The 20,083-nt window shown below is 41.1% G+C and overlaps 1 protein-coding gene across 1 annotated transcript in view; it reads right to left on the reverse strand.

The window, feature by feature from the left end:
* The window catches only part of trim66 (tripartite motif containing 66), a gene marked incomplete at both ends in the record, with an annotated part of 52,132 nt that overhangs the window by 4,597 nt on the left and 27,452 nt on the right, over positions 1 to 20,083 (reverse strand). The window contains 5 exons of the mRNA XM_084308246.1: positions 3,134 to 3,999; positions 10,741 to 10,909; positions 11,009 to 11,093; positions 11,519 to 11,663; positions 16,955 to 17,182. Of these exons, the coding sequence (XP_084164372.1) occupies positions 3,134 to 3,999; positions 10,741 to 10,909; positions 11,009 to 11,093; positions 11,519 to 11,663; positions 16,955 to 17,182 (1,493 nt within the window). The remainder of the gene's footprint in view (positions 1 to 3,133; positions 4,000 to 10,740; positions 10,910 to 11,008; positions 11,094 to 11,518; positions 11,664 to 16,954; positions 17,183 to 20,083) is intronic.

Here is a 20,083-nt window from a genome sequence, read left to right on the forward strand (position 1 = left end):
TGTGGATACCAAACAGAGACGACTTTGAACTGTTGAACAGTAATCCAGAACTATTTTATTGCACTGTAAATTATTACTATTTTTTATCTATTCTATTCTACTATTTTATTGCATTGCACTATTGCACTACTTTGCACTTTACTGTCTATTTTATCTTACTCTTTTTATTATTGTCTATTTAAAACGCAATCAAACCATAAACAAGGCGGCCTGTTGGGATGTTAGATCCTAATGTGAAAATTTTTGATTTGATATGTCTGCACTTTATGTGCTCATTTTATGCCTGCATGTCTTTTTTCTGTTGTGAAGCACTTTGAGCTGCAGTTTCTGTATGAAAGGTGCTATACAAATAAAGTGTATTATTATTATTATTATTATTATTATTATTATTATTATTATTATTATTATTATTATTATTATTATTATTATTATTATTATTATTATTATTATTATTAATTATTATTATTATTATTATTATTATTATTATTATTATTATTATTATTATTATTATTATTATTACACTGGAACACCTACTTCCAGTGAATGACGCTAAGCTAGGCTAACGGTGTGGCTGTTCACTAAGCCTAATCATAATACATGCACAGAGAAGAAAAGGGTATGTATCTGCTTGTCTAACTCCAGGGTAGATGGCAAATAAGCTAATTTCCCAAAAAGTTGGCGTATTCCTTTAAGTTATTTATAAAAAAAAATACCCAGGGACAGTGCACATTAATCAACATCTTCAGTTTCCACATCAATGTAAATGTGCCAGAATTTGCTAATGAGCTAGTTTCCATCTGTAGTCCCTGCCTACCATGCATGTCTTTATGGTGTGGGGAGGAAACCGGAGTACCCAGAGGAAACCCACACGGACACAGGGAGAACATGCAAACTCCACACAGAAAGGCCCCCTGATGGGATTTGGACTAACTGCATCGGTCGGTCTGTATTTTTTCAGAATTAGAATCAGCCTTTTTTATTTGTATAGCATATAACAAAAGTGTACTTGCCACTCTAATGGTGCAGAAAATACAATAAAATACATACATAAGAACACATGACACAGTTAAAAACAGCAGTAGTGTAAACATTATACAGTCGTTAGAAAGACATCAAAATATACAATGACGATATTGCACATGATTGTAAAGTGCAAGGTACTTTAAAGTGCCAGGTGAATAGCAGCATATGGCAACTGTATCTGTCTGTCTGTATTTTTTACTGGGAGTGTGTTGCTTAATACAAGTGCCAAGTGAACAATAGAATCGCAGTACCAAGGTGTTTCAGGTAATTTGATTAATTTACATAGTTGTGTGCTTTATTTGTTAGTGGGTGTAACCCACTGTTTAATCCCACACCCCCATTGATTAATCTGAAAATAAGGCAATTCATCTGAAAACTGTTTTGCAGCTGCATTTGTACAAACATTCGTACAACAATTGTAATCAGGATTAGTCAATATCAGCTGTAAAAAAAGAATCAAACAAACATATCGGCGCATCTCTTGATGACATGTAATCAGTGTTAATTTCATCAGCTATTTTTTATTTTAGTCGTCATGTCTCAAATGCTCTTTTTCGTTTTCATCATATTTAGTCACTTATCTATTTTTCGTTTAGTCAAGTTTTAGTCAACTACAGGTCTGAGCATTTTAGTCCTTTTTGTTTAGTTTCTATTTAGTCTTTTTTGTTTAGTCTCGCCACTCAGTTACAGCCTCATAAATTGGTGTGAGCTTTTTCTAAACAAAAAAAGCTAACGTTAGTGCTAGCTGGTTAGACTTATGCAAGCTATTTAATGTGTTCTATTGTGGTGGATCAACACATGTTCACCCACGGAAATATGTGTTGGGGATAAGGGTTCCGCACGGACAATTATGTTTGTTACTTTCCTGTCGGCAAACAAGTTCCTGTTAGCTAGCAAGTAGCAAGTAAACAGAGTGTTGACGTTGAAGTTGATGTTGAATAAACGTTTAGCGGTGTCTTTCGACACCCCGCCTCCGACTCCTATTCTTCGGCGCTACACTATGTTATTATTGATGCTGACGTTATTAGGTGGAGTTGCGCGCCCTCTTGGGGTTTTGTTTTGGGGAAGAGTGGGCATTAAACCCATGCCGTGTGCAGTTACTGCTATCTAGAATGCGGGCTAAGAACAAATAATTCGGGGAAGGAAATTAATCAAAGCGCTTGTGCTGCACACATAGGAAACGGAAATGCTGCAATAATAATAACATGAATTATTCTAAAAGTTATAATTATTTAATCTCGTCTTAAAACGAAGAGAGATTTTGGCAAGATTTTATTTAGTAAACTACATTTTGTGTCGTCGTTTTTAGTCAACGACATTGCATGAGTCATTTAGTCACGTTAGTGTCACATGATTTCCATTGACGTGACATCTCGTTGACTAAATTAACACTGCATGTAATGCCTCGTCTCCACTAGCCAGGGTTTAGCCGTGCTGTGGTCTGTCTGGTGTGACAGATCGTATCAGACTCCTCTGCGTTGTGTATTAAATGTCGATGCCCCGAGGGAGAGTCGAACACGGGTCTCCCACGCCGTGGGTGACAACATAGACCGCTGCACTAAGAGGTGAATTCACTCCTGGGTACCGTATCTATGTGTCTATTAACCCTGTTATGGGGAAGTGAGTTTAACTCGCTTAACTTACTGCCACAGTCACTTCTCAACACACACGTTTATCGTGACTGTGGATATACAGTACTCACGGACCTCCGTTACTCTGGCACACGGTGTGCTTCTCCATTGTCTTTAGAACCTGGCCAAACCTGGCTGAACTACGGCTGAGAACAGTCACCTTTCACAACCTGGCCAGACCTGGCTGTTGTAATCATCATAGTTTAGCTTGTGTACCACAGTTGGTGGTGTGCATTTTTAAAGGTTGCCTAGCAACCGGAGAGTTTACAATAAATGCAAACACAAGAGGCAAAAACACAACCACACCATACCATGCTAGACCATGGCTAGCCCCGGCCAGGCTGAACACAGCTACATGTAATGGAGACACAAACCCAACCATACCATGCTAGGCCATGGCTAACCCCGGCCAGGCTGAACACAGCTAATGGAGTCATGGCATAACAGATGGGGTTAATATAACAGCATGAGAACCTTACTTAGGGAAGCTGAGTAGAGTGGGGACATGGCAGCACAGGTGGAAGACCTTGGGACAGTGGTCACAGCACAGCAAATCCCCTCCGATCAGACACACGGCACAGAAGTCCTCGCTCTCCATCTCCGCGTTGTCCTGCAGAGGCCGAGCCTCCTCCGCCCCGTCGGACCCGCTCTGGGCCTCGTCCGGGTTGGCCATCAGGAGGCCGCTCTGGCCCGGGCCGAAGGGGGACTCCTGGTCGGAGCGGAGCGGCTGCGGCTCATCGGTAATAAAATCGGGGTCCGATTCTAGATCCGGCACGGATTCGACGGAGCCCTGGGAATCCGGGGGCTGGTCGGATAGCATGTCGGAATCGGCCTCACGGTGAAAACCGGGATCGGAGTCGGGCTGAAGGTCCGACTCGACGTCGGCGTCGCCTGATTCCACGTCGGCGTCCACTTCTTCACAGTTCTCCGATCCCACTCCGACATCTGATCCCGGGTCTGCCTCACAGGGCGCCTCGTCGGCCGCTGACTCCAGGTCAGCCTCGGACGAAGACTCGGGATGCGGGTCGGAATCCAGCGACGGGTCCGATTCAAGCTGCGGTTCGGACTCCGGATCGGAGACGGCGGGCTCCGTTTCCGAAGCCGACCTGGGATCCGAGTCGGAGTCGAGGTCGGGCACGGGGAAAAGCTGAGAGACAGGCGCGGGGTCAGTGGATGGAGCCGGCGGGGGGAGCTCTTCACAGGGGCCGCGTCTCTCTTGGTTGTGGAACTCACTGGTGGTCAGAGGAGTGGTAGGCTGGCTGGTGCTTCGCCTCAGTTTGTCTGTGTATGGTGGTGTTATTAGTGACAGGGTGGTGCCTTTGGTCTTAGATCTTCTGGCTAGCCCCTACACACACACACACACACACACACACACACACACACACACACGCACACACACACACACACACACACACACACACACACACACACACACGCACACACACACGCACACACACACACACACACACACACACACACACACACACACACACACACACACACACACACACACACACACACACACACACACACACACACACACACAGAACAGAACAAAACATACAGTATGTTTAATACAATGACAGATTACTTGCTAGATTCATTACAAACCCCAAGCTTGATATTTGTCAGCAGGTTTGAGACGATTGAAGGGACTGTGCTTTGATCCTGGCTGGAGAAACACGTTTCAAATTGAACAAACTAACTAAACTTTATGTACATTAAACCTGTTATGTCTTATTCTTATTACTTGTATTATTGCACAATCGCTGCAGGCATGACCACCCGCATTTCACTGTATGCCTTTAATGCCGTGACAAATAAAACTCTTGACTTGACTTGACTTGACTGACTTGATTAAAGGTGGAATCTGTAATGTTGTCAAACAGCACCCTCGAGTCAAAAGAGCCCCGCTTGGTACTGCACTTGATGTGTGGTTTGGAGTTTAGTAACTTATTATACTGTGATTTCTCCAGACCTCTCTCTTCAGAGCCTGAGGTGTAGCCAGCCGTAGCAACCTGTCCCCACTCAACTCCAACCCACACCACAGTCCAAAACGAAAAAGTAAACAAAGTGTAGTACCAAGCGAAGCTCTTTTGCCTAGAGGCCGCTGTTTGATGCCATTACAGATTCTACCTTTAAATACTGTATATCTCACATCGACTAAAACTCACACTCAAACTTTAACTCAAAACTGAGCAGTAACAGCTAATGTTAGCTAGGAACGTAAATGTTTCATTGTCTACCACTAAGCAAAGCGTTATATCTGTCAACTGTTTTGTAAAAAAAAAAAAAAAAAAAAAACTGAATTAGATGGTCTAACATAGCTTGCTACACTTTGCATTAGTACACTGTTCCAAGTGATTTACTACAGTAACGTCTGCCAGTTCCTATTGTACGACAGCAAAAGTTTGAAATGAATAAATAAATTACTAGCATCCCCTCTCTCTTTGGCTGCCTACCAACCCGTTTGTGTATTGTCTCTGATGTCTGGGGACCCATAAATCCATCCAAGAATAGGCCAATCTATCTTGAGTCCTTATTCCCTAATTGATTAGCTGTGTAACTAGAGTAGTTGCCCGGGGGCTATCAGCTGAGGAAGCTCAGAGCAGAAATAAACACAGTTTTCTTACAGCTCCAGGGTAAATCATAATAATAGTGGCTATGTAATAATATGAAGTCATATCGCTTATATGAGCAGTGGTGTTTAATTTCCTTTCAAACCTATATTTTTACTCGATAGGGCGACATAGGGCGATGGAGGTAGAGCAGTCGTCTGGAGGTTCCTGGTTAAATTCCCGCTCCTCCCGGCCAACATGTTGAAGTGTCCTTGACACTTGACCCCTAAGTGCTCCTGATGAGCAGGTCGGCACCTTGCACGGTCGCCTCCGCCGTCGGGGTGTGAATAATGTGAGTGAATGGGTGAAATGTGAGGAACAAATTGTAAAGCGCTTCGGATAAAAGCGGTATATAAATGCACCATTTACCATTTACTCGAAAGGTAACTGAGGTTTCCCTAATTTACAGTTATGTCGAGTACACATACAGAGATAAGCAATCATAAATATACAGTATATAGCATAGAAATCTCAGCATATAAAATCACAACAATAAGACAACAAGACCAGGGTGTAACTGAGGGGTACAATTCCCTGACTGTATTGATAAGTATGGTATCATTAAACCACTACCGCTTTATGTACTTTAACTACTGGCCATACAGTACACAATATCTAAATATGATGAACACTTTCCCACCATGAAACCAGGTCCACACAAAGGTAATAATAATAATAATAATCAAATATTTAATATATAGCAAAAGGTACATATAATATTCACCATTACATTTATGATTTGAATGCTCTTGTAAGGCAAATGAGTACTCGTAGGCAAATCAACACTGAATGTCCAATCTCTGGTTACGCAGGAAGCAAGTATACAACCTGGCTCTTAGGGAATTATATCTATGGTCACTTAATGATTATAGCTGGATATACTGTAGGGGTCCTCCCGGTTGTAGGCCGGTAGGGGGGGTAGGAGAGCCGTCGGCTGTATCCCGTCTGGTCAACGATTTCTAGGGAGACTTCACGTACAGAAGACAGTGCAGTAGAATCTTGATCCACAGATGAATACACCTTGGCTCTCTTGTAGGCTGTAGCTGTAGCTGTAGCTCCACAGTGAAGAAGAAGCGAGGCGACCTCAGTCTGGTCTGAGCGCCGTCTCACCTTGACTCCTTTCGGGGTAGATCCAACACTCACCGGTGTTGGCGATTATCCGCTCCACAAATCAAAGTACCAAAGCAAATATATATTCCATGCCGCATAGGGCTCAGCAGTCGTCGGGTAGGTAATCCAATGTACAGGTCCACTCGGTCCTCGCCTAGAACTCCTCGGATGAAAGCACCACGTGTGGTCTGCCCAACCTGGTTAAGACTCTAGATAACACGAGGAAGCGATGGGGGTGCTGCTCACTTTAGAACTCTAACCGCACGATGCACCATACATAATAGACTATTATTACTTAATAGAAATACGGTGCCAAACTCTGGCAATTCAGCTATTAATTCGCACGAGGTCTCACTGCTATTCTAAGGCCAAACAGGCCATACTACACCGCACGCGGTATCGTGGGGTGAGGCTTCACGTTCTGTTACTTAGTTGGGTAGAAGGGTAAAGGACTAAGAGGAATTCTACATTTCTTGCGCCATATTTATATGCACGGTGAACAAATAGGGCCACTCTGCTTTCGGTAGCCGTATTCCTGCGCGGAGCCGGGGCTAGTAAGGGCATGTCTCGTCGGTACCTTTGAACTTGAACGCCAGGGGCTGGTCCCTGGCGCCTGGTCCTTTTGTCCAATAAGAGAATGAACTATTATGGGCTGTAGTAGAATAAAGGAATATTCCGTGTATATGTACAAGGAATATACAAGGGATATCAAACGATATACAAATACTATTCAATATATATCCATAAATAAATATATATATTCGGTTTAATCTGATCCTTCACAACACAGGGTATAGACAAAAACACGTAAATTAAAACATGTACAACTTGATCGACAATTAGTGTTCAAGGTCTTAGATTCTGCAACAGAGGGGAGAATAAAAATGTTTAGGGACTGTTGGATATCATTCGGTGAGCTAGAGGCGTCATAGTGAAATGCAGATTTACCCTTTTCCCAACAAACTCGGGGAACCTCAAGGACCAAGGAGGTAGCTTACCAATAATGATGTAGTATAATGAGGTATCTTACAATAATGATGTAGTATAAGGAGGTAGCTTACCAATAATGATGTAGTATAAGGAGGTAGCTTACCAATAATTATGTGATATAAGGAGGTAGCTTACAAATAATGATGTAGTATAATGAGGTAGCTTACCAATAATGATGTAGTATAAGGAGGTAGCTTACCAATAATGATGTAGTATAAGGAGGTAGCTTACCAATAATGATGTAGTATAATGAGGTAGCTTACCAGTAATGATGTAGTATAATGAGGTATCTTACAATAATTATGTAGTATAAGGAGGTAGCTTACCAATAATGATGTAGTATAAGGAGGTAGCGTACCAATAATGATGTAGTATAAGGAGGTAGCTTACCAATAATGATGTAGGATAAGGAGGTAGCTTACCAATAATGATGTAGTATAAGGAGGTAGCTTACCAATAATGATGTAGTATAAGGAGGTAGCGTACCAATAATGATGTAGTATAAGGAGGTAGCGTACCAATAATGATGCGATATAAGGAGGTAGCTTACCAATAATGATGTAGTATAAGGAGGTAGCTTACCAATAATGATGTAGTATAAGGAGGTAGCTTACCAATAATTATGTGATATAAGGAGGTAGCTTACAAATAATGATGTAGTATAAGGAGGTAGCTTACCAATAATGATGTAGTATAAGGAGGTAGCTTACCAATAATGATGTAGTATAATGAGGTAGCTTACCAGTAATGATGTAGTATAATGAGGTATCTTACAATAATGATGTAGTATAAGGAGGTAGCTTACCAATAATGATGTAGTATAAGGAGGTAGCGTACCAATAATGATGTAGTATAAGGAGGTAGCTTACCAATAATGATGTAATATAAGGAGGTAGCTTACCAATAATGTAGTATAATGAGGTAGCTTACCAATAATGATGTAGTATAAGGAGGTAGTTTACCAATAATGATGTGATATAAGGAGGTAGCTTACCAATAATGATGTGATATAAGGAGGTAGCTTACCAATAATGATGTAGTATAAGGAGGTAGCTTACCAATAATGATGTAGTATAAGGAGGTAGCTTACCAATAATGATGTAGTATAATGAGGTAGCTTACCAGTAATGATGTAGTATAATGAGGTATCTTACAATAATGATATAGTATAAGGAGGCAGCTTACCAATAATGATGTAGTATAAGGAGGTAGCGTACCAATAATGATGTAGTATAAGGAGGTAGCTTACCAATAATGATGTAGTATAATGAGGTAGCTTACCAATAATGATGTGATATAAGGAGGTAGCTTATCAATAATGTAGTATAATGAGGTAGCTTACCAATAATGATGTAGTATAAGGAGGTAGTTTACCAATAATGATGTGATATAAGGAGGTAGCTTACCAATAATGATGTAGTATAAGGAGGTAGCTTACCAATAATGATGTAGTATAAGGAGGTAGCTTACCAATAATTATGTAGTATAAGGAGGTAGCTTACCAATAATGATGTAGTATAAGGAGGTAGCTTACCAATAATGATGTAGTATAAGGAGGTAGCTTACCAATAATGATGTGATATAAGGAGGTAGCTTACCAATAATTATGTAGTATAAGGAGGTAGCTTACCAATAATGATGTAGTATAAGGAGGTAGCTTACCAATAATTATGTGATATAAGGAGGTAGCTTACAAATAATGATGTAGTATAAGGAGGTAGCTTACCAATAATGATGTAGTATAAGGAGGTAGCTTACCAATAATGATGTAGTATAATGAGGTAGCTTACCAGTAATGATGTAGTATAATGAGGTATCTTACAATAATGATGTAGTATAAGGAGGTAGCTTACCAATAATGATGTAGTATAAGGAGGTAGCGTACCAATAATGATGTAGTATAAGGAGGTAGCTTACCAATAATGATGTAATATAAGGAGGTAGCTTACCAATAATGTAGTATAATGAGGTAGCTTACCAATAATGATGTAGTATAAGGAGGTAGTTTACCAATAATGATGTGATATAAGGAGGTAGCTTACCAATAATGATGTGATATAAGGAGGTAGCTTACCAATAATGATGTAGTATAAGGAGGTAGCTTACCAATAATGATGTAGTATAAGGAGGTAGCTTACCAATAATGATGTAGTATAATGAGGTAGCTTACCAGTAATGATGTAGTATAATGAGGTATCTTACAATAATGATATAGTATAAGGAGGCAGCTTACCAATAATGATGTAGTATAAGGAGGTAGCGTACCAATAATGATGTAGTATAAGGAGGTAGCTTACCAATAATGATGTAGTATAATGAGGTAGCTTACCAATAATGATGTGATATAAGGAGGTAGCTTATCAATAATGTAGTATAATGAGGTAGCTTACCAATAATGATGTAGTATAAGGAGGTAGTTTACCAATAATGATGTGATATAAGGAGGTAGCTTACCAATAATGATGTAGTATAAGGAGGTAGCTTACCAATAATGATGTAGTATAAGGAGGTAGCTTACCAATAATTATGTAGTATAAGGAGGTAGCTTACCAATAATGATGTAGTATAAGGAGGTAGCTTAACAATAATGATGTAGTATAAGGAGGTAGCTTACCAATAATGATGTGATATAAGGAGGTAGCTTACCAATAATGATGTGATATAAGGAGGTAGCTTACCAATAATGATGTAGTATAAGGAGGTAGCTTACAATAATGATGTAGTATAAGGAGGTAGTGTACCAATAATGATGTGATATAAGGAGGTAGCTTACCAATAATGATGTGATATAAGGAGGTAGCTTACCAATAATAATGTGATATAAGGAGGTAGCTTACAATAATGATGTGATATACGGAGGTAGCTTACCAATAATGATGTAGTATAAGGAGGTAGCTTACAATAATGATGTAGTATAAGGAGGTAGCTTACCAATAATGATGTGATATAAGGAGGTAGCTTACCAATAATGATGTGATATAAGGAGGTAGCTTACCAATAATGATGTGATATAAGGAGGTAGCTTACCAATAATGATGTGATATAAGGAGGTAACTTACCAATAATGATGTGATATAAGGAGGTAGCTTAACAATAATTATGTAGTATAAGGAGGTAGCTTACCAATAATGATGTGATATAAGGAGGTAGCTTAACAATAATTATGTAGTATAAGGAGGTAGCTTACCAATAAGGGCCTTAAAATGAACAAATACCTCCGTCAGAGAGGGCCATCCAACCGTCTCATAATTTCATAAAGGACACAGTGATGAGTGTCATATCTATCGCCAGTGATTAATCTGAGGGCAGATTGATGGACAGAGTCCAAGGATATAAGAGTGTACGGTAGGAGGTAAGAGGAGACCTACCTCGGCCCTCCTGTCTCCCCAGGCCCTCTGCTGTGGGACAGCTCCGTTCCTTTCCACTTCACTTGCCGGTAAAGGATCACTCTGTCGCCGCCCGTGTGGAGGGAGTTTAGACACCAGGATCTTCAGACGCTCCAAACACACCACTGGGACCTTCGGAACCTCCGTCGCGCTTCGAGGAAGATGGGTGACATATTTGTATGCTTCACCTTGTTTTCAATGCTTCTGTACAGTGAGGTGTTTATTTGTGAGTGTAGTAAACTGAGGCTACCTGTTGTTCCGGCTTTTTCTCCATATCCTGTATTTCTCTTTGGCCTCGTACTCAATCTCCTCATTTGCATAAACGTAGGCGATATCTGATGAAAAGATTATTCATGAGCAGCTTAATTTAAAGTAACACTCCAACATTATGGGAAATGCGCTTACCGTCTTCTCCGGAGTCAGACAAGAAGATAAGATATCAATTTCCTCTCTTATGCGTTCAATAGAAAGCAATCTGGCTGCAAACTAGCCCAGCTTAGCACAAGTTAATGGTGAGGACCAGCTAGCCTACCTCAGCGGAGTTTTAAGCTAGGCTAGTGGTCCGTATCCACTTCCATTAATTTGTGCTAAGCTAGGCTGGCTTGCAGCCGGATAGCTTTCTACTGAACGCACATAGAGGACATTTATATCCGTCTTCTTGTCTGACTCTGGAGAAGGAAGTAAGTGCATTTCCCATAATGTTGGTGTGTTATTTTTATTAATTTGAGGATACACACACAACAATAAGTTGTCCAGTTACCCGGCTCCGTCTTGTAGGATGACAAGGCTGAGCGGTGCGGTCCGGCCTGGCGTCTGGAAGGGCGTGTGGCCGAGGAGCCGTCCCTGGGGACACACTGGAGCCCCTCGTCAGAAGACCTCCTTTGTCTGGGATCCATTTCACGATACTGACCAGTAACAAACGTTAGCGTTTTCACTACCACACTACAAAGGGTTAACGCTTTCACTACCACACTACAAAGTGTTAACACTTTCACTACCACACTACAAAGTAGGGCTGCAGGATTCTTGCTAAAATGTGAATCACGATTTTTCTCCCTAAGAATTGAGATTGAAAATTTAGGGGTGGGATTAAATAAATGTATGCTTCCTCCCACTCCTTCCCACCAATGTACAGTTTCTTCCCCTTCGGATGTATATATTTTTTATGATCTCTTTTTACTACACAGTTCTGTATATCTGTTTGTCGTGTATGTCATAAATGTCATGATGAATTGAAAATGGGGGACCCCGGTGTAAACAAGACGAAAGTCTTTTTCTGGTCTGCATCCTCTTAGCAGTTTGTTTTTTATTGAGCCGTACTGTATTGTACCCATTCTGCAGTCTGTTAATAAAATGTTCAATCAATCAATCTTCTGAGCTCCTGAATCATGGAACTCCCTGCAGGGGACGCGTCTATACTTTCCGCAACGGAGCTCGGGTTCCTCTGATTGGCCGCGACCCCCACGTGACCCGTGCTAGCACGCCCCCTTATCCACCGCTGCCGCTACAGCTCGCCTGTGTGTTGACGCTCACCTGTGTGTTGACGCTCGCCTGTGTGTTGACGCGCGCGCGGCAGAAGCGGCATGAGCGGCATGGACTTGACTTTATGCTGCACTTAGCGCTGACTGAGAAAGTAAACATTACAGTTCTACTTTATAAAATGCTAATTGTAAATATGTTTAAGTCCACTCCACATTACAGTTGATGCGTGATGCTGCTGAGGCGGTCGTTTCTTGACTGGCGTTGCATAAGATTTACATTTAGTCAGCTAGCTGATAACTGCATAAGCAGCATATTAAGATGACTGCGTTTCTTGACTCAGAGTGGCGGCGCGACAATAGCGTTTCTTGACTCAGGCGTCTATGCCAAATACAGCTGATAACTGCATAAGCAGCATATTAAGATTAAGATGACTGCGTTTCTTGACTCAGGCGTCTATGCCAAATACAGCTGATAACTGCATAAGCAGCATATTAAGATGACGCGACAATATTATTAAACAAGAGAGCTCTGTCATTGAAGTGGGTGGTGTTACCAACAGCGCGTTTCTTGACTCTGAGTGGCGCGTTTCTTGACTCAGGAAGCGAGCGTCAAACACAGCGGCGAGCGGCAGCGGTGGATAAGGGGGCGTGCTAGCGCAGGTCACGTGGGGGTCGCGGCCAATCAGAGGAACCCGGAAACCGAGCTCCGTTGCGGAAAGTATAGACGCGCAGGGGACATTGAGATGAGGTGTACACGGGTCGGTTTATAGCACCAAGAAGGTCACCACAATCTGTAATTGTTATTAAATGTGCTTTTAGTGTTCTATTTTTATACAGTTTTTGTTATATTAGTACAGTTTATATTTTTTTACCACTGACCAATAGCAATGTAAAATGAGAAGTTTTCATTTTCAAAGCAGACACATTTACATTTACATTTTGTCATTTAGCTGACTCTTTTATCCAAAGCGACTTACAAGATTTGTACGACAAGTCAGCAGGAAGGGTACAACTTTATCAGCTGAGTAACAATGTTCATCAAAGTGTTCAGACTTGAGTGCTACAGAAGTGTTGAGTGTATGTTAGTGTATTAGGAAGAGTGCATGACAGTAAGAAGGTTATTATTATAAAAAAAAATAAAGTCTTCCAGAATATATCTTTGAAAAGATTTCGGGAATGAGACCCATTGATTGAAGAAGTGTGTCTTCAGGCGACGGCGAAAGATTGGTCGTGTTTCGGCTGTCCTAACTGTGGTGGGAAGTTCGTTCCACCAATGTGGGGCAAGGACTGAGATTAGGCGGCTTCTCTTTGATGACCCTCCCGGAGCTCGGATAGGAGTGGGTCTGAGACACTGAACTATTTTCTTGATGAACAACCACCGGCTGGGCACAGTGATTGCATGCAGTGAGTCTAAAGCACAGTTGTAACTTCCGTCAACAAAACTAGCTAACCTACAGAAGAACGACTGCTAATCATGGACAACTTTGTAAGAGAGGAATGTGAGAGGAAGGTGACTAGTATAGTATAGTATATAGCAGGGGTTCCCAAAGTGGGGGTCGCGTGGGGGGGAGGGGGGGGGGGGGGAGGTCGCCAGATGATGATAAAAAATTAAAAAAAGATTTCCAAAATATATATATAACATTTTCTTTTTTTAATGCAGTCAGGCCATTGAACTTAGAAGCAGGCCAGGCCAATAGTTAGATAACCTAGGTGGGGAACAACCAGGAGATCACTGCAACCCACACAAGTTGGAGAACTGTCTCTCTCTCTCTCTCTCTCTCTCTCTTGCTCACACACACAAAGGGAGCCGCATGTGATTGGTGGAGGCGGGACCCTTACAAAAAACAAAAAATCCATCAAAATCAGTGTTGTTGCTAATCATTATGCTAGCCTGTTTTTTAACAATAATTTGTGATGCCATCACAAACACTGGCATTTAAATGGTACAAATAAAAAAAAATCCTACACCAGAATGCAGGAAATGAAGTCTTTGTAACAAAATGTCCTGGTGGGGACCCCCAGACCCCCTGCTTAAAAAGTGGCCTGACTGGGGCTATATTTCACACTATATTTCCTGGCCTGAATGATTTCCCCAGTCCGGCCCTGGTTAAAAGCCTCCAATGCTTATTAGTATGTGTGCGTTTGAACGTTTGCATGTTTCAACCATACATTTCCATTTATAATTTTATTTTTTTATTTGACCTCCTATAATAGTGGGGGTCGCGGCTCTCTGACACTGTTATTTCGGGGGTCGCGGCCTGAAAAGTTTGGAAACCCCTGGTATATAACATAGAATAATAATATATTAAAATAACAGTATAAAATAATATTGTATAATACTGTATACCAATAAATAGTGTAGTATATAGTATGATTTAGTTAGTAGTATAATACAAATAAAATAAAAATAATACAATTATATAGTATAGTATATAGAATTATAATATAAAATAATAGAACAGTGTACTATAAATATATAGATAAGTGTGTGTGTGTGCCTGCGTGCGTGCGTGTGTGTGTGTGTGTGTGTGTGTGTGTGTGTGTGTGTGTGTGTGTGTGTGTGTGTGTGTGTGTGTGTGTGTGTGTGTGTGTGTGTGTGTGTGTGTGTGTGTGTGTGTGTGTGTGTGTGTGTGTGTGTGTGTGTGTGTGTGTGTGTGTAAATAAATGAACCTAAATATGCAATTAACTGATAGATACACAACATTTATTTATTTATGTTAATTTAATTGTGTTGATGTTTTCATTTCTGCTAAATAAGTATGTACATTTTGTTTTGTTTGGTAAACATTGCGCTATGAACAGTCTACATCGCTCGCTTATGCCTGTATTTTTTACTGTTGTGAAGCACTTTGAACTGCAACTTCTGTATGAAAAGTGCTATACAAATAAAGTTATTATTTTTATTATTATTACATCAGTGACGTACTGTATGTGTGTAGGGGCAGGTACAATAAGAGTTTTCTTCTTCCTGTTCCTTTCGGCCATGGAATTTAGTGGATCATATGTGGGTCTCTCTCTCTCACTGTGCTGTACAATGTACAGTGTACATACAGAGATGAGAATGGTACCCATTGTCTTGACTATGGGGAAGTTGGTGTGTTCCTTTAATAACATTTGTTTTATGTTTAATCTTCCCTGAGGGTGGAATACATAGGCATAGATTTAGGGGGGTTGCAGGGGACATGCCCCCCCCCCCCCCCCCCCCCCCAATATTGAGAAGAGGTCAAATGTGTCCCCCTCCAAAAATATAGCTAATATGAAAGACAACCCCCTCCCCAAAAGGGGTAATATCTCACAATATGAGACCTGTAAGAGTAGCCGAATCTTTAGAAATGTGATTTCTTGTGATTTTGACTGTCAGGATGTGTTGTTTATATGTACATGATTCTAAAAAAACGAAAAAATTTATATGTAAAAAAACACATGTGATATGTTTTGAATGTGCAGAAACAATACTGGAGAATAAATACTTGAAAGCAACACAGAACGCCTGAGAGCCTTAAGGTGCTCCCATAGTCGAGCAGACTGTACACAGAGCAGACTCCGCGGAGGTCCGTGCGGCTATTTGAGCTTTCATAGTCGAGCAGATCTCAGCGGACGTCCGCGGTCTATTTCCTACATTTCTCGCACCAGTTTTACTACATTTCCCACAATTCTGTCTGTTCTACTGTACTGGCAGATCAGAGGGAACATTATCAGCGAGAGAGAGAGAGAGAGAGAGAGGGAGAGGAGAGAGAGAGAGAGAGAGAGAGAGACAGAGAGAGAGAGAGAGAGAGAGAGAGAGAGAGAGAGAGAGAGAGAGAGAGAGAGAGAGAGAGAGAGAGAGAGCGCGCTTCACGGGCTCATCTCTCTCCTCGCGCCACCAATCGCTCGCGCGGCGTCACATTAAATGCAGTTCGATGTCAACCAAAACGCAGAGCAGCGTTTTGTGTGACACCAAGTCAGCGGCGCGGATGTCCGCGCCTCAGAAAATAGGAGCGTCGCACCTGTGGGTCTGCTGTCCGCTGAGATCAAAGCTCAAGAGTCCGCGCGGATCCGCGGAGTCTGCTCTGTGTACAGTCTGCTGGACTATGGGAGCGCCTTTACTCCATTATATTCCATTATATCTGTGTCAGCGGGTACCGTCCTGAATGTTGTCTTTTCCTTTACACAAATAAAGACATTTCCACCATAAATCGATGCAGAAAAGCACAAATCGGTGCATACAAGTACACCAGCATGCATGTGTTTAACGCTCAAAAGTCGTGGGGGAGGCAATGTTTACCAAACCAAACAAAATCTACATACTTATTTTGCAGAAATGAAAACATCAACACAATTAAATGAACATAAATAAATAAATGTTGTGTATCTATCGCATATTTACTGAGGTTCATTCATTTATACACACACACACCCACACATGTATCTATATATTTATAGTACACTGTTCTATTATATCATGTATTATTTTATATTATACTTCTATATACTATACTATATAATTGTATTCTTTTTATTGTATTTGTATTATACTATACCTAAATCATACTATATATACTACACTATATTATATTGGTATACAGTATTATACAATATTATTTTATATATATATACTCTTAATTTAATATATTGTTATTCTATGTTAAGCTGCTAGACCCCGCCCCCACACACAATGCTGAACCAATGCCAAACCTACGCCTGTGGTGCAGTATATTCTAACGCGAGGGTGTTACCTGGTCTGAAGCTGACGTCGCCAGGCAGTGGGCGGCCCCCGGCGGGGGCCTCTCGGTGGAGAGTTTGGTGGACGGGGCTGCCAGTTCTGCTGGGATGCTCTGGGACCGGCTCCCTCTCCTCCTCGTCCCGCCGCACGCCGAGGCAGAGCTGAGCCGCCTGCTGCCCCTCGGCACGTCAACGCCACACCGGTGGGTCGTCACCACCGACGTCTCCAGTGAGCTGGATCTCTGTCGGAGAACACAATAGAATAGAATAGAATAGAATAGAATAGAATAGAATAGAAATACTTTAATCATCCCGAGGGAAATTTGGCACTACAAATCGCTCACAGTAAACATTTAGGTAGACAAAACACGAATAAGAATAAAAAATAAGCCTAAGAATAAAGAATCAAATAAGCCTACGAATAAAATAATAATAATAAAATACGGTCCAGGATTTACATTTCCTATGTTAAGTATATACATTCTATTATACAACGGCATGCAAATTTCTCGATTCTGATTGGCTGAAACAGTCCATTTACACGTCTTTATTGGCAACAATCCACGGTCCTGGGCTCAGGACCCGCCCACACCGAATCACATAATCACTCCGCCGGCTCACTCCGGGAGAATGTTGATAGCGCCAGAATGTTGATAGCGCCATAACGACTAAATATGAAGCGATTCTGTCAAGGGGAATGTGTTAGTCCTTTAAACAATGTTGGATGATGTAATTGATGGGTCTTGAGTCAATCTAGAACAAAAGAAAAATCGCGGATTGATTGATTGATTAATTGATTGATTTAAATTTCTACTTCCTTCCCACTGACTGCAGCGTTCACTCTCACACTGTCCGACGCTGGCGTACCCACAAACACACACACACACACACACACACACACACACACACACACACACACACACACGCACACACACGCACACACACACACACACACACACTCCTGTCTGCAACAGCGGGGGAGTCAGACTGAGAGAGAAGCAGCGCTGTTTTAAGTGAGCATGGTCTATTGAATTGATTGATTGGTTGATTGCTAATTTTATTACTGTACCCCTGGTTTCCAACTGGTTAAGTTTAGGCTAAAAGAAATAAATAAAAAAATAGGGCGAAGAAAACGTTTTTTTTCCTATAGGGCAAAGAAAACTTTTTAATTTGTTTTACCTACTTTATATAGAAGCATCTAAGAATGAAGTTCTATGGAAAGTAGGTCTGCATTCCCTTAACAATTGTGTGTATTGAGCCGTACTGTATTGTACCCATTCTGCATCTGGTAATAAAAATTTCAATCAATCATTCCAATAATACACAGTTGGATGTGTTAGTTGGTTGGATGCACTTCAAGCTGCTTCCACATGAGGCAACTTCTCTCAATCATTCCAATAATACACAGTTGGATGTGTTAGTTTGGTTGGATGCACTTCAAGCTGCTTCCACATGGAGGCAACTTGTCTTTTTTGTAGTTGTGGGAACTACTTTTTCTGGCGGATGGTTTTTTCAATAAATCTTCGATTAATGTGTGTTTATTGTATAGAAATAAGGTTGGATGAATCTGGCAGTTGTATAAAAGCTTTACACCACTTGCAGTCGTGATTTGTGAACAATAAACCATGCCTAGGGGGGTCTAACAACCCTCGGCTGCGCCTCGGGCCTAACGACCACCCCTAGGCATGGTTTATTGTTCACAAACCACTCCTGCGCGTGATGTAATGCTTAAATATAAAATATACAGAAATCCACAGCACTCTACAAACCGCACAGAAACACCAGGAAGGCTTTCAATAGCACCGATCTGTGGTACAAGTTAGTTACTTACTTCATCAGAGCATATATTTAGCATTTTAGTTAGCATTTTTTTAGATTACGGTATATATATTAGATTAGATTATATATATATTGTAACTATTTATTGTAGGGCAAGTATAATTAGAGAGGGCATACAGGTACATACCCTCATCTTGACCTTTTACACTGCCTACTTGCCCTTATGCGCATGCCCAGAGTCAATTATATTGTGTTTACACTGCCTATTCTTTTATTACATTTGAATTTTTACTTCTCCACTGTACGATAATTGTACGACCTGTATCATGTACTAGCTATACCCCCCCCCCCCCCCCCCCACATGCTGCTGTGATGCCTGAATTATCTTATCTTAAGTTGACATGGAGCATAATATACAGGTGCTATCTATTCAGGCCTAACAGGCGCCCGCAAAATTGGCCATTTTAGTTTTCATTTTTGAGGACTGCATACTTTCTTTGCAAACCAAAATACTATACTTCATACTAGCACATGCATGAGCCTGGTCTCTTTTGAAAGATGACATTCTGAAGTTTCTGATACATTTTTTTTTTATTTATTTATCCAGGAATGTCCCATTGAGATACAAGATCTCTTCTTCCAGGGAGTCCTGACCAACACGGCACACAACAAGTTTCAACATAAAACAGGGCATTAAACAAAAAACATACAATTCAAATATAAATACAGAAGGCCATTTGTGCAATGGCAAGGAGCATAATCAGATCAGCAATAGCATCAGGTAAAACAGTTACATGTTTCATAAAGGGCTAATCGTAGCATACCTTTAAAAGCATTCACAGTAGGAAGTGCCTCTAGACAAAGTTTTACTTGCAGCGTATTCCATAAAAAGGGAGCATAGTGGGAGAATGCAGCTTTACCAAGCTCTGACTGCATCAAAGGAACATTTAAAAGCATCCCATTTGCTGCTCGTCTGGTATTAAAAAAGCAAGTATAAAAGGACAGAAGTCTGGAGATATATAAGGGCAGCTTACCTAGCAATGACTTAAGGATAAAAATCAACATGTGTGATTGTCTTATTTGGTACAGAGAGGACCATCCTAATGACTGATACAAAGTGCAGTGGTGGGTGCGAGAGCCTGCACCCGTTACAAAACGTATGGCAGCAGTATGGTACGCAGAATCCAGCTTTTTAAGCAGGGAGGAAGGAGCATGCATATAGATTACATCGCCATAGTCTAATACAGGCAGAAAGGAACTCTGCACAATTCTATTCCTGGCTTCAGACGGGAAACATTTCTTTAACCAGAAGAAAAAGCCCAGTTTAGGTCTAAGTTTTCTCAGTAGGTAGGTTCCCAATATGA

Source organism: Notolepis coatsorum (genome assembly GCF_963971535.1).
Source record: "Notolepis coatsorum genome assembly, chromosome: 2".
In the NCBI taxonomy this organism is placed as follows: Eukaryota; Metazoa; Chordata; class Actinopteri; order Aulopiformes; family Paralepididae; genus Notolepis; species Notolepis coatsorum.